The sequence below is a fragment of the Helicoverpa armigera genome, chromosome 31, assembly GCF_030705265.1.
Source record: "Helicoverpa armigera isolate CAAS_96S chromosome 31, ASM3070526v1, whole genome shotgun sequence".
Classification (NCBI taxonomy): domain Eukaryota; kingdom Metazoa; phylum Arthropoda; class Insecta; order Lepidoptera; family Noctuidae; genus Helicoverpa; species Helicoverpa armigera.
This window is the reverse complement of record NC_087150.1, coordinates 1,321,843-1,340,733: the sequence shown is the minus strand read 5'-3', so window position 1 is coordinate 1,340,733 and position 18,891 is coordinate 1,321,843. Positions and strand designations below refer to the sequence as shown.

At 42.1% G+C, this 18,891-nt stretch overlaps 2 protein-coding genes across 3 annotated transcripts; one reads left to right on the top strand and one right to left on the bottom strand.

The window, feature by feature from the left end:
- Positions 1-2,891: 2,891 nt before the first annotated feature.
- Positions 2,892-10,255, top strand: LOC110383181 (uncharacterized). Of its 2 annotated transcripts, XM_064043345.1 has the most exons (10): positions 2,895-2,985; positions 3,690-3,750; positions 4,528-4,554; positions 5,091-5,141; positions 5,583-5,963; positions 6,704-7,360; positions 8,363-8,440; positions 8,870-8,911; positions 9,401-9,454; positions 10,032-10,255. In XM_064043345.1, exons 1-10 carry the CDS (start codon positions 2,956-2,958, stop codon positions 10,034-10,036), a joined length of 1,386 nt encoding a protein of 461 aa, XP_063899415.1. In that variant the 5' UTR covers positions 2,895-2,955; the 3' UTR covers positions 10,037-10,255. The 2 variants fall into 2 exon arrangements, with proteins under 2 accessions (XP_063899416.1, XP_063899415.1); XM_064043346.1 differs by lacking the exon at positions 4,528-4,554 and having other exon boundaries at positions 2,892-2,985.
- A 1,030-nt stretch (positions 10,256-11,285) lies between these two features.
- On the bottom strand, positions 11,286-17,856 carry LOC110383184 (pancreatic triacylglycerol lipase). Its single transcript, XM_049840248.2, has 8 exons — positions 17,726-17,856; positions 16,621-16,792; positions 15,170-15,318; positions 14,594-14,695; positions 13,978-14,124; positions 13,021-13,213; positions 11,940-12,077; positions 11,286-11,429 (listed from the first exon to the last, which is right to left on the bottom strand). The coding sequence occupies exons 1-8, from the start codon at positions 17,769-17,771 to the stop codon at positions 11,372-11,374; spliced, it is 1,005 nt and encodes a 334-aa protein (XP_049696205.2). The 5' UTR covers positions 17,772-17,856; the 3' UTR covers positions 11,286-11,371.
- Positions 17,857-18,891: the final 1,035 nt, after the last annotated feature.

The window sequence follows — 18,891 nt, the reverse complement described above, 5'->3', positions numbered from 1 at the left end:
TTCTGCTACTAATAAAAGACCAATCGTATTCGATTGACATTTGATTGGTGTGCGATTGGTCTGCAATTTTGCTGATTTTGGTCTATACGGTAGTTTGCTGTAGGTACAAGCATTTTGCAATCGTAAATCATTTGCAGACAAAATTATTCATTATTGAATGACAGAAAAGGATAAAAAGGTTTATTTTAAAGATAAAATAGCGGAATGCCACATACGCTTCAATCGTAATCGAGTCGGGATTGGATTTCAGTCGAATCGAGTCGAACGTCAATCGAATGGCGCTTAAGTAAAATTAGGAGAATCGGGCCCCTGGAAGCCGACCCCAACATAGTTGGGAAAAGGCTAGGCGGATGATGTAATATCACTAAAGTAGCTCGTGATATTATGACGCACTTAATTAAACAAATATGTAAACTGAAATAGCAAATAAAATTAATGTAAATACCATAATATTCGTTGAAAATTAACATATGAATAAAATAATTAAAACAGATTTTAATACAATTTGCAATACCGTAAGTTATTGTCTATACCTAAATATGTATTACTACTTACTAATATAATAAATGGGTAAGTAACTTTGTCTGTCTGTAGTCTTCTCGGCAAAATTACTTAATATCAAAAAATCAAAATAAATAGTTATTTGTTATACAAGAGTGCAAAGTTGCTTTTTAACCGCGTGCTCAATTTTGATGACCGAGCAAGCGAAGGATTCTAAAATTGAAGCACGAGCGTAGCGAGTGTTTCAATAATTAGAATCCTGAGCGATAGCGAGGGAATCAAAAGAGCACAAGGTAAAAAATCTTTGCACTCGAGTGCAACACGTAACTTTTCATCCCACCTCATCGAGGAAATTTAAAAACAAAATGGCGCGCACATATGATTATGAAATTAAAAAGAAGTACCTATTAAAGTTCACTTATTTGAAAACTCAGTTTAAAAATGAAACGAGGTCAAAAATCTATGTAAAAACAATAATAAAAATTACTTAATTAATTGAATAATTATTTTAAGCAGTATTTTATTTGTTTAATATGTATTTGTTTGAAAAGTCTTATCAAGATTGTCACAAATGGAGTATTGCACACGATGTTCTAAATTCAAATCACTTTGCCGCTCTAGAGGATAAAAACGGCTTTTGCGCTCAGATATCAAAGGGTAAAACTACTCTTTCCGAGATGGTGGGATGAAAAAGTCATTTATTCAAACGTGGCTGCAAGACAGCACTTGAACGTCAGGAATTTACATAAGACAGCCCCCAAAACGCCCGCCCTTCACCACTTCCTATGTGTTTTTACTGGGAAGAAGAAGTGGCGCAACAAACTCCCCAGCAACACATGTCTGTCTGTAGGTTAGAAGAAACTTAACCATTGTTTGATATATACCTACATAAACTACCTAAAATAACTGATTTCAATGATATTTGGTATATACAGATAGTTTAGCTAGGGCCTGAGAAAGGATTATAAGCACATTTTTATCCAGGTGTGGGAAGAAGTTCCCTCTAGTACCTATTTAACACAAAGTTTTTACACGTATTAGTTAGTTATTAGTTAGTAGCTATCCAACAGTGATAGAATTTTTCAAATCGGTTCAGTGTATTTTCGGACCCTTTAGGGTACAAAAAGCCAAATAAATGTAGCCTCTTTGTAATATTAGTATACCTGGATAAAGATATTAAGAAAAACGTAAATAAGAAAATCTTTTTTTTGTGGGAAATCATCAAATGCCACCCGCTGTGGGCGCATCGTGAGGGAGTGTCAGACTCTTACTGACTAGACCCCACCATGTTCTTTCTTAAGCCCTTTATGTACCAGCGCCGCGGTAACGCGCGAACAATCCCGCAGCGCCGAAATAAATCATACGTAGTAGTTTTAGTTAAATAATTTCAACAAGGCAACTATGTATATTAGCCGTATTTCTGTAAGTATAAGAAAACATCTGTTTCAATACTGCCTAAACTTACATTCTTTTATGACAAACAAAGATATGACATATGAAAAACACTTGGATTCGTTTATAATTTTATATACGTCCGTCATTTCTAGAACTATTATAGATTAGAAAGATTTGATAGATAGATCGCGAGCAAACGTGCTAGATTTCATATCTATACTTTTTCTGTACTAATATAATAAAGAGGAAACATTTTTTTGAACATTGTCATTGAACATCCTTGGCAGTCGTTACGGGTCGTCAGAAGCCAGTAAGTCTGACACCAGTCTAACCAAGGGTTATTGGGTTGCCCGGGTAACTGGGTTGAAGGGGTCAGATAGGCAGTCACTCCTTGGGGCACACTGGTACTCAGCTACATCCGGTTAGACTGGAAGCCGACCCCAACAAAGTTGGAAAAAAGGCTCGGAGGATGAAAGAGGAAACATTTTTTTGGTTGCCTGTTTGTGCCGTAAAGGTTCCGAAACTACAGGACCTATTTCAAACTTCTTTGACTGTTGAAAAGTTACACTGTTCCCGAGTAACATAGGCTATATATTGCTTTGACAAGAGCTTTGCCGAGCCTTTTCCCAACTATGTTGGGGTCGGCTTCCAGTCTATCCGGATGTAGCTGAGTACCAGTGTGCCACAAGGTGCGACTGCCCTATCTGACCTCCCCAACCCAGTTCCCCGGGCAACCCAATACCCCTTGGTTAAAACTGGTTGTTAGAATCACTGGCTTCTGACTACCTGTAACGACTGCCAAAGATGTTCAAATGTTCATAGTTGGAAAATGCTTCGAAAATAATGACAAACAGACAACATTAATTCTGACTATAATAATAAAAATTTTGTTAATACGGATTCAACAAACAAAAGATGGTTTCGGCATGTTATAACAATACATTGTTACTGAACAAATTTTGATAATTACGCATATGTGTACAACGATATATATTGAGTAGGATTTTGTGGAAAATTCAGTGATTTCTGCAACACCACACCGACTATACCACTAGAAACATGAAGACCTTCATTTTACTCGGAGTCTTGGTAAGTTAATTTTGTATTATACTTGATCGTTAGGTAGTCAGAAGCCAGTAAGTCTGACACCAGTCTAACCAAGGATTATTGGGTTGCCCGGGTAACCGGGTTGAGGAGGTCAGGCAGGGCAGTCGCTTCTTGTAAAGCACTGGTACTCAACTGCATCCGATTAGACTGGAAGCCGACCCCAACACAGTTGGGAAAAGGCTTAATAGATGATGATGAGGCAGTCGCTCCTTGTAAAACATAGTTGGGTCCAACATAGTCGGGAAAAGGATCGGGACATAATGATCACTAACATCATCTGCCGAGCCTTTTCCCAACTACATAATATGTTGGGGTCGGTTTCCAGTCTAATCGCATGCAGCTGAGTATCAGTGTGCCATATGGTACGGCTGTCTGACCTTCGGAATCTTAATGAGCAACCCTTGTAGCACACGGGTACTCAGCTACATCCGTTTAGACTGGAAGCCGACCCCAACATAGTTGGGAAAAAGGCTCGAAAGATGATGGGCTTGAAGTTATTTCTACGGGATGCAAGTGAAACTGCATTATAAACAACTGGTATTTAATGTTAATAAGCTGAAGAATTTATTTGTTTCAACGTTAAGTCCTTCCTAGGTCCGATTTGAAAAATTATTTCATTGTGTGCCCATTTATCAAGTAACGCTATGTATTTCATATCTATGATGATTTTTTTTTCTATTTCGCAGGTTGGCAGTGCCCTCTCACTCCCTACTTTAGGGGGTCTTGGTGCACTTGGTGGACTCAGTGGTATGTTTCTATCATCATCAGCCTTTTTACTGTCCCTCTACTTCTTCCTCGTTTGACTGCCTCGTTGGTCTAGTTGTCGCAATTATTGGCTGCTGAGCACGAGGTCTCGGGTTCGGTTCCCGAGTCGGGCCGAAATCGCTTTGTGGGTTTTAGAAGACTTTCACAAAGCAGCCCGGAGCCTGGAAGTTGGTGATTGATACACCCGTGCATCGGAGAGCACGTAAATGTCGGTCCTGCGCCTGATCTCTCTCCGGTGGTGTCGGATTGTAGTCCCATCGCGCTATGAGAGTGAAGGAATAGGGAGTGCACCTGTGTCCAAGCAAATGCTTGTGCACTATTATAATATGTCCTGCGCAGTTGGCTAATCTCCTTACATGAGAACAGCCGCCGTAGCCGATAATCGGCTAGGAGGACATCATCACTTCTTCTTAGCGAGTGAGCTGCAGGTTTAATCACCTAGCAAGAGTGTCAGAGTTTTCTCAACTCCGCCTGACGGCCTCTGACGTGGAATTGTAACAACGACTGCTACTGAGTAGCATTCGGGGACGCCGGCGACACGTGCCCTCCCAGGCACGGCGGTGTAACACCGATAGCAAACAGACTCCGGATTAGATTCCAGAATTCTGTCACACTGCTGGGCTTAGGCCTATTCTTATACAGAGAAAGAATGAGCGTTAATCACCGCGCTGTGAAAACAAGTATAGTTTAACTGTCAGAGAAGTTCTTGACAGACTATCTGAGATTTTATCAGTCATACTTAAATCTTTTATTTTTCAGGAGCGGCCGGTGGCGCCGCTTCATTAGGTAATTATTCATATTCATATTCATATATTATTTATTTGCATTCCACAATGTTTAAAGTAGGTGTTACAGTTAGGCTTAGAGCTAGGTATTATTTTTAATAAGCAGTAAAAACTAATTACAAATACATGTAAGGCAAACATGCCAAAAAAAGAGAAAACTTCAGAGAAATAAAAAAAATATAGGAAGAAAACATAAGAAAAATAGAAAAAATATAGAAAAAAAAAGTATAGAGAAAACAAAAAAAATTTGAAAAAAAAACGAAAATTTAGAAAGCGCTCCAAATGTAAGGACCTCTACGTAAACTGTACTTATGTAGTTCTGATGACCATACAGTAATATAGTTCTGTCGAACTGATCTGGTGATGGAGCCGGAAGATATGAACTGGAACTTCATGATGGAACATCGTATCATAGTTGTGTTTGGTCTTCTTAGAAAGGTCTTGTAATGAAGTTTAACCAGAATTACTGTGTTTATCCATCCATTATAAAAGCGTGTTTTTCTATTGTTTTTAACTATCAGTTTATTTTCTCTTTAGGTGGTGCCGCTGGTTTAGCTGCGGGCATCGGTGGCGGCGCAGGAGTCGGAGGTACGTAATTAAACAACGCATGTAAATATCGGTCCTGCTTGTGATCTCTCTCCGGTGGTGTCGGGTTGTCGTCCCATCGCGTGCAGAGTGAAGGAATAGTGAGTGCCCCTGTGTCTGCGCAAATGTGCGTGCACTGTAATTTGTCCTGTGCAGTTGACTGATCTCCGTATATGAGAACAGCTGCCTTAGCCGATCATCGGCTAGCAACCAGTTTTCTTCATCAAAAGTAAAAGCCAAAGTAATGTCTGTTTTTTCAAGGCGAAAGTAAACAGCAAAACGAATAGATAAAACTAATTTGACCGTTACTTTTACTTTATGTCATTACTTTTGATGAAGAAACTGGGGCTAGGAGGACATCAAATTGACTACGTCGTTGTCTCTAGACTCTGGAGAAGTATGTGAGAATTTTTGAAGGTCCTACAAAAGTAACTTTGTTCTCAGGAGCCATTGGCGGAGCTGCCGGGGCTGGTGCCGGAGTAGCTGGGGCTGCTGGTGGAGCCGCTGGTGCTGGTGCCGGAGTAGCTGGGGCTGCTGGTGGAGCCGCGGGTGCTGGTGCCGGAATAGCCGGAGCCGCTGGTGGTGCAGCTGGGGCTGGGGCAGGAGTAGCTGGTGCCGCTGGTGGAGCCGCTGGTGCTGGGGCCGGAGTAGCTGGAGCCGCTGGTGGAGCCGCTGGTGCTGGGGCCGGAGTAGCTGGTGCAGCTAGTGGGGCCGCTGGTGCTGGTGCCGGTGCTGCTGGTGGTGTTACTGGTGCTGCTGGTGCTGCTGGTGGAGTAGCTGGTGCAGCCAATGGCGCAGCTGGTGCCGGTGCTGCTGGTGATGTTGGTAAGTTAACCAAACCTTTATCTGCTAACGGTAGTTGGTGGTTTTCTACCTGTATAAGCTTCCTATCCGTCCTTCCCAGGACCCTACTTTCTGATGCCTCATTTACATTCAGCTGTAGTGAGCAGGGAAGTGGGCAGGACGAGTATGTAAATGTATACTTCTCATGCCACTGCTTAATGCCACTCGCGCTGCCCAGCGCTCCCCAAAAGAGCGGTTTTTAGTGCGGACGTCAAAGGACCGGCAGGGCTACCGCTCGCGCTGTTTACATTCTGCTCAAGCTCAATAAAATAGTATCTTAAGCAGGTTAGGCACTTACAAAGTTCTTTTACGGTGAATAGATATCATCCACCATTTTCTACGACGTCTTTTATTTTTTTTTTATTTGATTTATTTTTAACTGACGCACATAATATGTATCGCTAAAAGACACTGCGCGGTCGCTGCCAAAATTTCAACGTCTTTCATTGCCGGAACTTGAAAGCGAAGTGAGAGGAAGTGCAGTATCTAAACACGCAGGCAGGATCGAGGAACATGTGTTCCTCGATCCTGCCTCAGCAGTATTTAGGGAATTATTGCCGGCAGCGCGAGGAGCAGCGATAGGTGCTGAATGTAAATGAGGCATGACTATTTGGATGACTTTTTAACAGTTCCTAAATTCCTAACCTTTATCTGTTAACGGTGAATTTCTACAATCATCATTCCATGGACCCAACTTAATTTTCTACATTTTTCTTCTGTAGCTGGCGCAGCTGGTGCAGCCGGTGGTGCAGCTGGTGGAGTAGCTGGTGCAGGAGCAGGATCAGCCGGAGCAGGATCAGCCGGAGCAGGATCAGCCGGAGCTGGATCAGCAGGAGCAGGATCAGCCGGAGCAGGATCGGCCGGAGCATCTGGATCTGCTGACGGATCAGCATCAGCCTCAGGATCAGGATCAGCATCAGGATCGGGATCAGCCGGAGCATCAGGATCCGCTGACGCATCAGCTGGAGCATCAGGATCAGGATCTGCTGACGGATCAGCCTCAGCATCAGGTTCGGGATCAGCCTCAGGATCAGGATCTGCTGACGGATCAGCCTCAGGAGCTGGATCAGCCGCAGGAGCAGGATCAGCCGCAGGAGCAGGATCAGCCGGAGGCGCTGGTGACGCAGCCGGAAGTGTAGCTGGTGCCGCCGGTGCTGCTGGTGGTGCCGCTGGTGGAGTTACTGGTGCCGCTGGTGCCGCTGGTGGAGCCGCTGGTGGAGTTACTGGTGCCGCTGGTGCTGCTGGTGGTGCTGCTGGTGGAGTTACTGGTGCTGCTGGTGGCGCAGCGGGCGCTGGTGCCGGCGCTGCTGGTGCTGCGTCCGGAGCTGCTGGTGTAGCTGGTGGTATTGGCGCTGGAGCCGGAGGTGCAGCTTCAGGAGGTGAGCTCTTTGAGTCATTTGATTATGAAGATGTAGACTGTTGTTTTCTTACGGTTTTAACAAAGGGACAGCGCGTATTGTGCTAAGTGAATTTTTCGTCATCCCCACTGTCCTTAAAGAACTTCTCTCCATACTGTCCTAAAGTCAAAGTCAACTCCATATTGTCCTTTTCGTACTGTACTAAGAGTACTACTTGTCGTATCCTCCAAAGGGAAATCCATAAATAAAAAGTAGGCCTTATTGATTACCTCTCATGGTTTTTTGAAGATGCAGCGACATGAAACGCATACAACCTTTTCGACTCGCAACCTTCAATAGTCATGAAGAAAAATACAATGAAGTTCAAATGTCAAATTCAAAATTTTCAATTTTCAAAAGCTGATTTTCGTTGTCGCAGGCGTACACATATAAATAGGGCGCCGCCCGTTTAAATAAATAAGTCGACATAAATTCTTCGTGTGTAATTCATCTCCTTAAAAACATTTCAAAACATCATCATCATCATCTGCTTAATCTTTTCCCAATTACCTATGTTCAGGTCTTACATGTTTAACATGGTGCGACTGCCAATCTGACCTCTTCAACCCAGTTACCCAAGCAACCCGATACCCCTTGGTTGTCACTTTTGACTACCCATAATAATTTCCAAAGATGTTCAAATGACAGCCGGGACCCACCAATTTAACGTGCCTTCCGAAACACGGATGAACTCGTCATGACAAGATGGTGACCGCGCCAAGCGTTGCTTAACCTTATGATCGATCGACCCGTGCGGCTGTTACTTAGCCACGCGTTCTTCCTAACATCATCATCTCCCGAGCCTTTTCCCAACCATGTTGGGGTTGGCTTCCAATCTAACTGGGTGCGGCTGAGTACCAGTGTGCCACAAGGAGCGAGACCCATATGACCCAGTTATCCTGACATCCCAAAAGTATTGTGGTGTCAGACTTACTGGCTTCTGACCACACGTAAAATCCTTCTAACGATGTTGTGTGTTTGCAGCTGTTGGTGCAGGTCTCGCTGCAGGTCTGTCTGCAGGTGCAGGACTTGGTGCAGCAAGTGCTCTCGGTGGTGCAGCAGGTAAACCACTCAAAACTCCTCATCTCGGTACCTTTTCCCAACTATATTGGCGTCGGCATCCAGTCTAACAGCATGCAGCTGAGTACTAGTGGGCCACAAGGAGCGACTGCTCTATCTGACCTCCTCAACCCAGTTACCCGGACAACCCAATAGACCCTTAAGACTAGTTGTCAGAATTCCTGGCTTCTGACTACCTGTAACGACTGCCAAGAATGTTCAATGACAGATTCCCCTACAGTTTAATGTTCCCTCCGAAATACAGTCTTTGGTGTCCACGATATGCTTAGATAGTACATACAGACTTGGAAAAGTTGCATTGGTACTTGCCTGACCTGGAATCGAACACACTCATACTTGAGAGGTTGGTTCTTTACCCACTAGGTCATCACGAGGAAGAGTTTTGAATAATGTCTATTAATGTTTTCACAGGTGCAGGTCTCGCTGGAGGAGCCAGCATTGGAGGAGCTGCATGTAAGTTGATCTACATACTACCTTCCACTCGTGGTTCCACTCGCGTACCGGTTGAACTACTCCCCGTATCTGGTTGTAGTAAAATGCCTATGCCAGTGTAGCTTCCCAACAGAGAGAGAATTTTTCAAATCGGTTCTAAAGTTTCGGAACCTTTAGGTTACGTACAAACCAAAAAAGAATTGTTTTCTCTTTATAAATAATGTAATGAACATTCTTACTTCCTAACCTCCTTCAATCTTTTAACCACTGTAATAATTTAAACTTTTGAACATAAAACAATTCTAAATACTTAGCCACGATCTCTTCTCTTGTTAATTAACCACATTAAAATATGTATTGAATAAGCGTTTACCTGTAAGACCTAACCATCCCGGTCTTTTGCAATCCCTTTCTTCCGATCATCAATCACCAAATCTGCCTATTGCCTTCAAAGATGATGAGGATAAGGAAAGAGCTCTTCAGATGGTAAAAAACTTTGTTTTTCTTCAGCTATCGGAGCTCAAGTAGCCGGACAAGCCGGCGCAGGAGCAGGCGCAGGCGCAGGTAGCTATCATTAATAACAAAGTTCATCACTATATGTAGAGTATTACACTTCAAACTCGCTTGACGGACTTACAGCCAGTGTCTTCATCAAAAGTAAAAACCAAAGTAATGTCATAAAGTAAAAGTCAAATTCGTATTTTCACGATTTTATCTTATAGTTTTGCTGTTACATTAGTCTTTTGTCATTGCCTTTACTTTTGATGAAGAAACTGGCTGTTATGTTTAACAGCCAATTACCGACAGAAAGAAAGAAGTTAGAAATACATTTATTTTGACACACAGACAAACAAAAATTACAGTAAAAAGTTCAAAATAAGTGACTAAAATAAGAAACACTAAACTAGAAGAAAGTAAATAGCGAGATACCATGAAAATTGTTCGCGCACGGCGGTTGCAGTGTCGCGGACATGTTAGTAATGTTCGCGCGCAATGTGTTACTGTTTGCTAGAGCGAGTACACCGCGAGATACATGCGGTGTGACAAACAGTGCCGCACCAATGGTATACTCGCCTCTAGGTATACATTTTAAGATTATTTTTTCTTTGTAATTAATTATTATTTTTCTTTTCTTTTTCAGTTTAAATTGGAGTTAACCATCGATGAAATTCGTCAAGCAAACTTAGTTTCTTAAGATCATTAATTGTGTTATTATGACACAAGTTTTTGATCACCGGCCATATAAAAAAAAATTACTACTGTTTTGGATTTTGATGTATAATTGTATTACTTTAATGTAATATATTTATATCATTTTTGTATACAATTAAGTGAATTTACCAATAAAAAAAATAGATACTGAAACCTTTTTTTTTCTTTACTTGCCCTTATTCCAACTAGGTATGTTGAGGTCAGCTTTCAGTCTAACCACAGCAATGTCGTTGAGTACCAGTCCATGGAGTGATTGTCTACTAATCTCCTCAACTCAATGTAGACAAGACGGCTTGTCAAACTTTCTTACATCTGACTACCCGATACGACAGTCAGACTTGACTAAAGGGCCTTTTTTTTTTTCCGACGTCAAAAATCATCAAATGACTCCTCCCGCTGTGGGTTAGCAGCGGTGAGGGAGTGTCAGACTCTTACTGACTAAAAACCGTCGTGTTCCGTCATAGGACTTTTATGTACCGGGACCGCGGTATCTCTTTCGAACAACCCGCAGCCCTGACTAAGGGGCCTCAAAGTGAGATTCCACTAAAATTATTCGCGAATAATTATGGTGGATACCGTCCACTACAAACTAAATTGTCGGCAAAATACTTATGGTTGGTGTTGACAGTTTATTATAAAAATAAGTCGAATCAACGTATGAGTAGATAGTCGGTCTGCTACCGAATCGAATCGCAATATGATCGCAATAGCATTTTTAGCCATATCGGGCATTCTGCTACTAATATAAGACCTATCGTATTCCAACGACATTCGATTGGTTTGCGATTGGTCTGCTATTTTGGTGATTTTGGTCTATACGATATAGAGCAAACTATGCTCTACAATCATATTGCAATCGTAAATCATTTGCAGACAAAATAATTCATTATTGAATAACAGAAAAGGATAGAAACGTTCAAAGAAAAAATTGCGGAATGCCACATACGCTTCAATCGTAATCGAGTCGGGACTGGATCTCAGTCGAATGTGAATTGTATGTCGCTTAAGTAAAATTAAGAGAATCGTGCCCCTGTGCGCACTACCATTCATCTCCATTCTGATGTAAGTAGGTACCTATGAGCCCTATCAAACTACAGACCTACTAAAAGTTTGCAGTGTGTCTTAAGTGTAACCAAAAAACTGTTACAATTATGCCCTTCCTTTTTTAGAAATAATACAAATGTTAACAAAACAATTTAATTATTTGTCATATAATTTATGACAATGTTCTTCTTTTGGTCTTCAATGAGTAGGTATTTCTTCGTTTTCTTAACCCCTGGAGAATGGTGGGGAAGCGTTGGTTTCCAAGTAATAAATACCGGATTGTCTGTAAAAAACAATAATTAAAATATATATAAATAGTTGTTACAGTAGGTTATTATAATAACACTATAGTGTCTTAGAGAACATTCCACTGGTGTACTAATACATGCTGGTCTATTCGCTGTAGCAACTACGTGCGAACAATTCTAAAATATCCGCCAAATATCAACTTTGGCTGTCAGTATGGGAACCAGATTGAAAGGCAGACCTTCAGTTTTACTAAGGGGTTGGTTGCCTGGGTAACTGGATTAATGTGATCAAATAGTCTATAGCCGTAGGTTATATTGGAAGCCTACCGCAATACAGTTTGGTTTTTGGCCCTTTGGCTAGACCGATGATGAAAATTATGTGTAAAAGTTGACTTAATAAAAATCGTCGTCATCATAACTACATATGAGGTACAATACGTAGCCCATGATAATGATGATTTGTTCAATCCTTCTCTGTGTGAGAAGAGGCCTGTGCCCAACAGTGGGACGATAAAAAGAATGATAATGATGAAGATATAACTCACCCAGTCTTCGGCACCAGTCCTCCCATCCGCAGTGTACCCCACAGATGACAGTTGCCTGTCATAGCTGTCAGGTAGGACAGGCAACGCTGTCCGGTGAAACCGCCAGTTCTGAGGGACTCTCCCATATAGTAGAATGATCTGGAAAATGAAAGGGGTCTTAGGTACCCAATCAGACTAACAGCCAATTTCTTCATCAAAAGTAAAATCCAAAGTAATGTCTAAAGTAAAAGTAACGGTCAAATTCAGTTTTTCTATTAGTTTTGCCGTCACTTTAGCCTTGAAAAAACGAATTCGACCGTTACTTTTACTTTAGACATTACTTTGACTTTTATGTTTGATGAAGAAACTGGCCGTAAGTTTAGACAAAAGTCTACTTTAGTTCTCAAATGGTTGATTTCTTTATAAACAGACTTTTAATAGGTCAAAGTATATGTAACTATGTAATGGAATCTATGGTTAATAAATTTAACCATCTTTCAATGATTTGCAGCTGTATGTAGTTCCGATGAGAATACAATAATATGGTACTGTCGAACTGATCTGATGATGGAGCCGGAAGATATGAACTGGAACTTCATGATGGAACATCGTATTGAATCATAGCTATATTTGCACTTCAAGTAACATTTATAAAAGCGTGTTTTCTAGGTTCTTAACTAGTAATTTATTTCTATTAGTATGTACATCGGAATTCATATCAAACCATACGCGCAAAAGTTCGTAAGTCAGGAAATATCGATTTCTGTCCCTCTTCAAGCAAAAACTACTGGATGCAATTTGATGAAACTTGTCAGTAACATAGCATTTATGTCATTTTTTCGTTTCATCATCATCTCAGCCGGCGGACGTCCACTGCTGAACATTGGCCTCCCCCTTAGATCTCCACAGATACCTGTTGCAGGCGACCTGCATCCAGCGTCGACGGCGACCTTTATAAGGTCGTCTGTCCACCTTGTTGGTGGACGTCCTACGCTGCGCTTGCTAGTTCGTTAGTTAGTTGCTAGTTTTTTCGTTTATGGCTATGTATGGGGAATAGTTCCCTCGTTCTCCAACTACAAACACACTTCTTCATGCCACCTACCTCAAATGATCACACTCCTGCGTCGAACACCCGGGCATGTTCAATCCCCCATTAGGATAGAAGTCAGCATCAGCCAGCGTTGCCATATAGCCTAACAGACCAACGTTGGTATGTATGACCTCAGTGTACACTCCGTCGGTTGGACGGAACTTGTCGTTGTTTGTGTTCCAGCCGGGGAAGGCGGGGTCGAGACCTGGAAAGTTCGAGAAGGAAGTTAGAAAGAGGAAAGAAAAAAGAAAGCAAGAGGGATTAAGAAAGAGACTCGTGGCTAGGGCTGCCATCCGTCCTGGTTTCCCCGGATTTGTCCTCGTTTGGAGGCCGTCCGGGCTCCATCCGGGTGGGGTTTCAAGAAGTGTCCGGGGAAAACCCGGACACTTTTCATGTAAGGAATAGTAAATGGATTACAAATTAGGTAATATTTTGTTTAATAAAATCGTACTCGATCGGAGAAAAAATGCGATTCACGCCAAATATCCGGGTTTTTTTTAATGTTGTCCGGGTGTGGCGAAATTCGAGATGGCAGCCCTACTCGTGGCCAAGTGAAGCCCGAAAACAAACGGACGGTTTCCCCGTGTTTCGGAAGGTAAGTTAAATTGGTGGGTTCTGGCTGTCAAGTCTTTAGTAGTTGTTACGGGTAGTCAGAGGCTAGAAAGTCTGACGACCAGTATTACCAATTGATATCAGGTTGCCAGGTATCTTGAGAAGGTGGACTTGATCCATCAAAACTATATTGCTGGACGTGGACTCGCTCCATCAAAACTATATTGTTTTGATGGAGCGAGTCCAGCGAGTTGCATCTGGTTAGACTTTAAGCTGCCCCGAATGGGAAAAGATTTAAGTATGCGTTAAAAAATCGTTTCAGCTTTTGATAATAGCTACCGAAACTATCCACATATCTGGCATTTAGATACATGTATGATGTTTCCTTCCAAAACAAAATCTCCAAAGACAACTTACCAGTGATATAAGCAATCTGTCCACCGACGTTTCTGCCAATGATTCCAACCTGATGTCCTCCGAGACTGTGCCCCACCAAGTGGTACATAGCGGGAACTGCACCAGTCGCCTGGTTCAGCCATGTGATGAAACGGGCTACACTTTCACCTGAAAACAGATCGATGTGGTAAATAAAAAGACAAGATTCTAACAGTAGAAAAGTATTTACCTACAGTGTTCAGACACCATCTGCGGAATATATTTACTGATTCGATTTGTAAAATTCTCTCAGAGTTGGATATAAATATCTTATTTATCGATGAAGGTTATATGACTATGACTTATTATGATATTAAGCTTTTATCCGGGTGCGTTCCTGGCCTATATCCTGGGGGGCTAAATGTAGTTCCCACTGGATTCCGGTAAATCAACTGGAGGAGTGACAGACTGGTGGCCGTATAACTACCACCAAGTGAGATATTAAATCATCAAGTATTTCTGGAGCTAATAAAGCTAGGTAAATGTTCGCTAGGAAGCGGTGAAAGGAGGGAACTTTTGGAGGGTGCTGTACAATGTTATTGAAAACGTGCTAATTTAATTAGCCTAATTAAGTTAAATCTATTTTGCTTTGACCCACCTGAAGGCACAGTATTAGCGAGAGCAGTGAAGTAGTTGATGGTGCCTGCGCCCGCGCTCCAGTCCACCACGATCACGTTCACGTCCTCAGCTGACAGGAACGCTGGAGAAGATTGGGCTAGTTAGTAGTGCACGCTGGAGAAGGTTGGGCTGTTTAATGTAGGTACGGTGGAGAAGATTGGGGTTTTTAGTTGTGTCGAATGGAGAAGATTGGGGTTTTTAGTTGTGTCGAATGGAGAAGATTGGGGAATTATATTTCTCGAGAATTTGGTTTAATACTGCTTTGCTACTATACAATATTTCTGCGACAAACAATGATGCTTTTAGTTGTTATTTTTAAAGATTGGGGCTTAATTTTATTTAATGTATACAGTCATGTGACCATTGTGGAGAGTATATTATAGGTCATATGTTACAAAGTTAAAAATAATTCAGAACCTCCTCAGCCCAAAAACCTCTAGGACTTTCTATTTGAACTAAAAGAACTATTATAGAGAACTACATAAGCTCCTTTGAATTTTGACATAAGCTCTATGTATCACAGTCATTGGTGCAAGATATACTTCAGATAACTTACCAGGAACCAGCACAGAGTTGAAGTCAGAAGTGACAGAGTCCAGCCAGCCGTGGACGAGGACGACTGTTCTTCTGTTGGGGCTGTAGTTGGTGATGCCGAGAAGACCTTCGCTGCCGATCAGGAGTGGCTGACTGACGGTGGGGTTTTGTCTGGAAAGAAGAAAATATGGGTCTGTATTTTCACTTCATCATCATCATCATCATCTCAGCCATAGAACGTCCACTGCTGAACATAGATCTCCCCCTTAGATCTCCACAGATACTGGTTGGAGGCGACCTGCATCCAGAGTCTTCCGGCGACCTTGGTAAGGTCGTCTGTCCACCTTGTTGGTGGACGTTCTACGCTGCGCTTGCTAGTCCGTGGTCTCCACTCCAGCACTTTTCGACCCCATCGGCCATCTGCTCTGCGAGCAATATGGCCAGACTTCAACTTGCTAATCCGGTGGGCTATATCGGTGACTTTAGTTCGTCTTCGGATCTCCTCATTTCGGATTCGATCACGGAGAAACACCGAGCATATTTTCACTTATTATGAAGTTTTGAAAGAGGGTAGTATTTACTACTTCGATCAAACTACTCTGAGCAAACGGATAAAAAGTAACTTGCTCAGAAGAATCCTTGATAAATTGGTTCCTCATTTCATTTCATATTTCATATTTTCAAGAGTTCATTGGTTCAAAAAACAAATGAACTCTTTCGATTCATAATATTAGAATAGGTAATTGTATTATTATCGAAAAGATGAGAATATTTCAGATAAATGTTAACATGCTTGGAGTTTCAGACGCCCTTTATTTAACCTTTGCTACTTAAGCCCTTTATGTACGCTCGCCACGGTCACGGCAGTTTCACAAAGCAATCGCACTATGCGACTATAATGGCGTCTATAATGGCGTATAATGGCGCGAATAATGGCGTCCACGGCCGATTTCGGCCACGGTGGCTGTTCTCATTAAAGGAGATCAGCCAGCTGCGCAGGACATATTATAGTGCACGAGCATTTGCGCTGACACAGGTGCACTCACTATTCCTTCGCTCTCGTAACCCGATGGGACGACAATCCGACACCACCGGAAAGAGATCAGGTGCAGGACCGACATTTACGTGCTGACTACGGGCTGCTTTGTGAAAGTTTAAGAAAACCCACAAAGCGATTTCGGCCCGACCCGGGAATCGAATCCGAGACCTCGAGCACAGCAGCCGCGCTTGCGACTACGCGACTAATAGACTACCATCATTATCATCATCTCAGTCATAGGACGCCCACTGTTGAACATAGGCCTCCCCCTTAGATCTCCACAGATACCTGTTGGAGGCGACCTGCATCCAGCGTCTTCCGGCGACCTTTATAAGGTCGTCTGTCCACCTTGTTGGTGGACGTCCTACGTAGTAACTATTATAGTAATCTGTGGTCCTACGCTGTACCAAGACTACCAAGACGGTTCAACTTACCTAGTAAACAGATGATAAACATTCTGCCTGTCAGGATTGTATCTGGCAGCTTTAGCCAGGTCTTCCACTGTCCCCCACAGGTCTACCAAGTGAGGAGTTCCGTCAGGTCCTCGCATGTACTGGAAGCGGAGACCAGAGTCCAGCTTTCTGATGATAGGGTCGTGAGGAAGGGCTGGAATTGAGAGAAAAAGGGAATTTGAAGATTTTTAGGGTTCCATACCCAAAAGGTAAAACGGGACCCTGTTGTTTTCGCTCCTCTGTCCGTCCGTCGGTCCGTCTGTCACCAGGCTGTATCTCATGAACCGTGATAGTTAGAGAGTTGAAATTTTCACAGATGATGTATTTTTGATGCCACCTTTGTTAGTTTTCATGCTTGACCGCGAAAATTTCAATTTTTACTATTGCCGATTTCGAAAAAAAATACTAATAGAAAGCCACATATTTGTGACCATAGGAAATTGCGTCACGTCAGGAACAGGTAAAATTGACATTTTAATTCATAATTAATGTAATCAATCACTATCACAGATTATTAACTGTTAAGCCTTCTTAGTAATATCTTATAGCTGGTCAAAAGTTATTGATAAGATTTTACATAATGCGATTGTTAATATAAGTGGGGTTAGCCCTTAGAAAATTAAGGAAAGTACATCAAAGTTCTAGGGATTAACGGCTTCACTGGTTACTGATAAAGTCTCTGATAGCCTATCAGAAACTTATTTGACAGATCGCTACTAATATTTGATCTACTAATTTTGAAGAATTCTCTTGGAAACGCGATATAACCAAACTCTACGCGGGCGAAGCCGCGGGCGGAAGCTAGTAAACTATAACTTTAGCTTCAACAGGTCTCGGATAGCAATATCTGGCAAAAATTATAAGTAGTCTCTATCCAGCAGATAGCATTAACTATCACATAACTAACTGACACATTATCAGTAACCACTGAAACCGATCTTTAAATTCACAAAGCACCGAAACTACTGAACCGATTTGAAAAATTCACTGTTTTAAACCTACACTCTTCCCGAGTAGCAGGCAGTAGTTCCCACAGAACACGGACAAAACCGCTGGCAGAAGCTAATAAAATAAATAAATAAATTACCTGATACAACAGCCAAGCCAAATAATAAGAATACTAGTCCCTCCATGATGGCTGAGTCGAACGAACTGATTTAAACAATTAACTATTATCATAATAATCTATTCAGATAATCAGATAGCTTATAAATCAGTGATATGTTGAACTAACTATTTCCTTCGACATTTCTTGTATAATCATCGGCACGAATCTTGAGCGCTGACCTTCACCTGCGCAGAAATAATTTATTGGGTCCCTTTTGTGGTATGAAGTGAGGCGCGGGGTAAAGCGGTGATTGGCCCGCAGCGCATCGCGTCATAACCGTCACTCGAGCACTTGCTAATAAATCACTTCTGTGCAGGTGATGATCGGCACTCAAGATTCGCGCCGATGATTCTAACTACGCTTGGCTCGGTCCGGACGTGACGAGTTCCTCCGTGTTTCGGAAGGCACGTTAAATTGGTGGGTCCCGGCTGTCATTTGAACATCTTTGGCAGTCGTTAAGGGTAGTCATAAGCCTGAAAGTGTAGTTGGGATAGGTTTAGGCAGATGAGACGATCTCTCGGAACTAAAAAAGTATCCTGTGTCATTAAATTTCACGTCGTCTAATATACATAGCATTTTATTGAAATCGGTTCAGCCTCAGATGTTATCAATAGAAGGAATAAATAAACTAGGCATTTATACCTACACATAACACTAGTTTTGAATACTTTGGGAATTATTCCGCTCGACCAGCTAAAGATATAGCCTACGTTCTACGGGCTATATTAATTTTAAATCGGCCCTTTTCTACCGTACATTAGAGCGTGAAACTAAGCATACTCTTCAGAATGATCATGTTAGCAGTTAGAAGGTAAATGTCGGTCCTGCTTGTGATGTCTCTCCGGTGGTGTCGGATTGCCGTCTCATCGGGTTATGAGAGTGAAGGAATAGGGAGTGCTCCTGTGTCTGCGCAAATGCTCGTGCACTATAATATGTCCTGATCTCCTTAAATGAGAAGAGCAGCCGTGGCCGAAATCGGCCGTGGACGGCATTATTAGGTAGAAGGTATCTTAAAGAATAATCAAAGTTCTCGATATAAATAAACTAACAAACAAACTATTAAAACAGATTTCCTGTATCATAGACGTACTTAATTAATGAACAAAAACTCCATATTAAGACTAATTATTTGATAACTCTTATCC

Coding starts and splice junctions, on each gene's coding strand:
- LOC110383184 (XM_049840248.2), bottom strand. CDS start 17,771: ATGGAGGGACTAGTATTCTTATTATTTGGCTTGGCTGTTGTATCAG. Junction 14,696..15,169: donor CAACTCTGTGCTGGTTCCTG/GTAAGTTATCTG, acceptor AATCTTCTCCAG/CGTTCCTGTCAGCTGAGGAC. Junction 12,078..13,020: donor CAGGAGTGTGATCATTTGAG/GTAGGTGGCATG, acceptor TTCATTTTCCAG/ATCATTCTACTATATGGGAG.
- LOC110383181 (XM_064043345.1), top strand. CDS start 2,956: ATGAAGACCTTCATTTTACTCGGAGTCTTG. Junction 4,555..5,090: donor CGGTGGCGCCGCTTCATTAG/GTAATTATTCAT, acceptor TTTTCTCTTTAG/GTGGTGCCGCTGGTTTAGCT. Junction 5,964..6,703: donor CGGTGCTGCTGGTGATGTTG/GTAAGTTAACCA, acceptor TTTCTTCTGTAG/CTGGCGCAGCTGGTGCAGCC.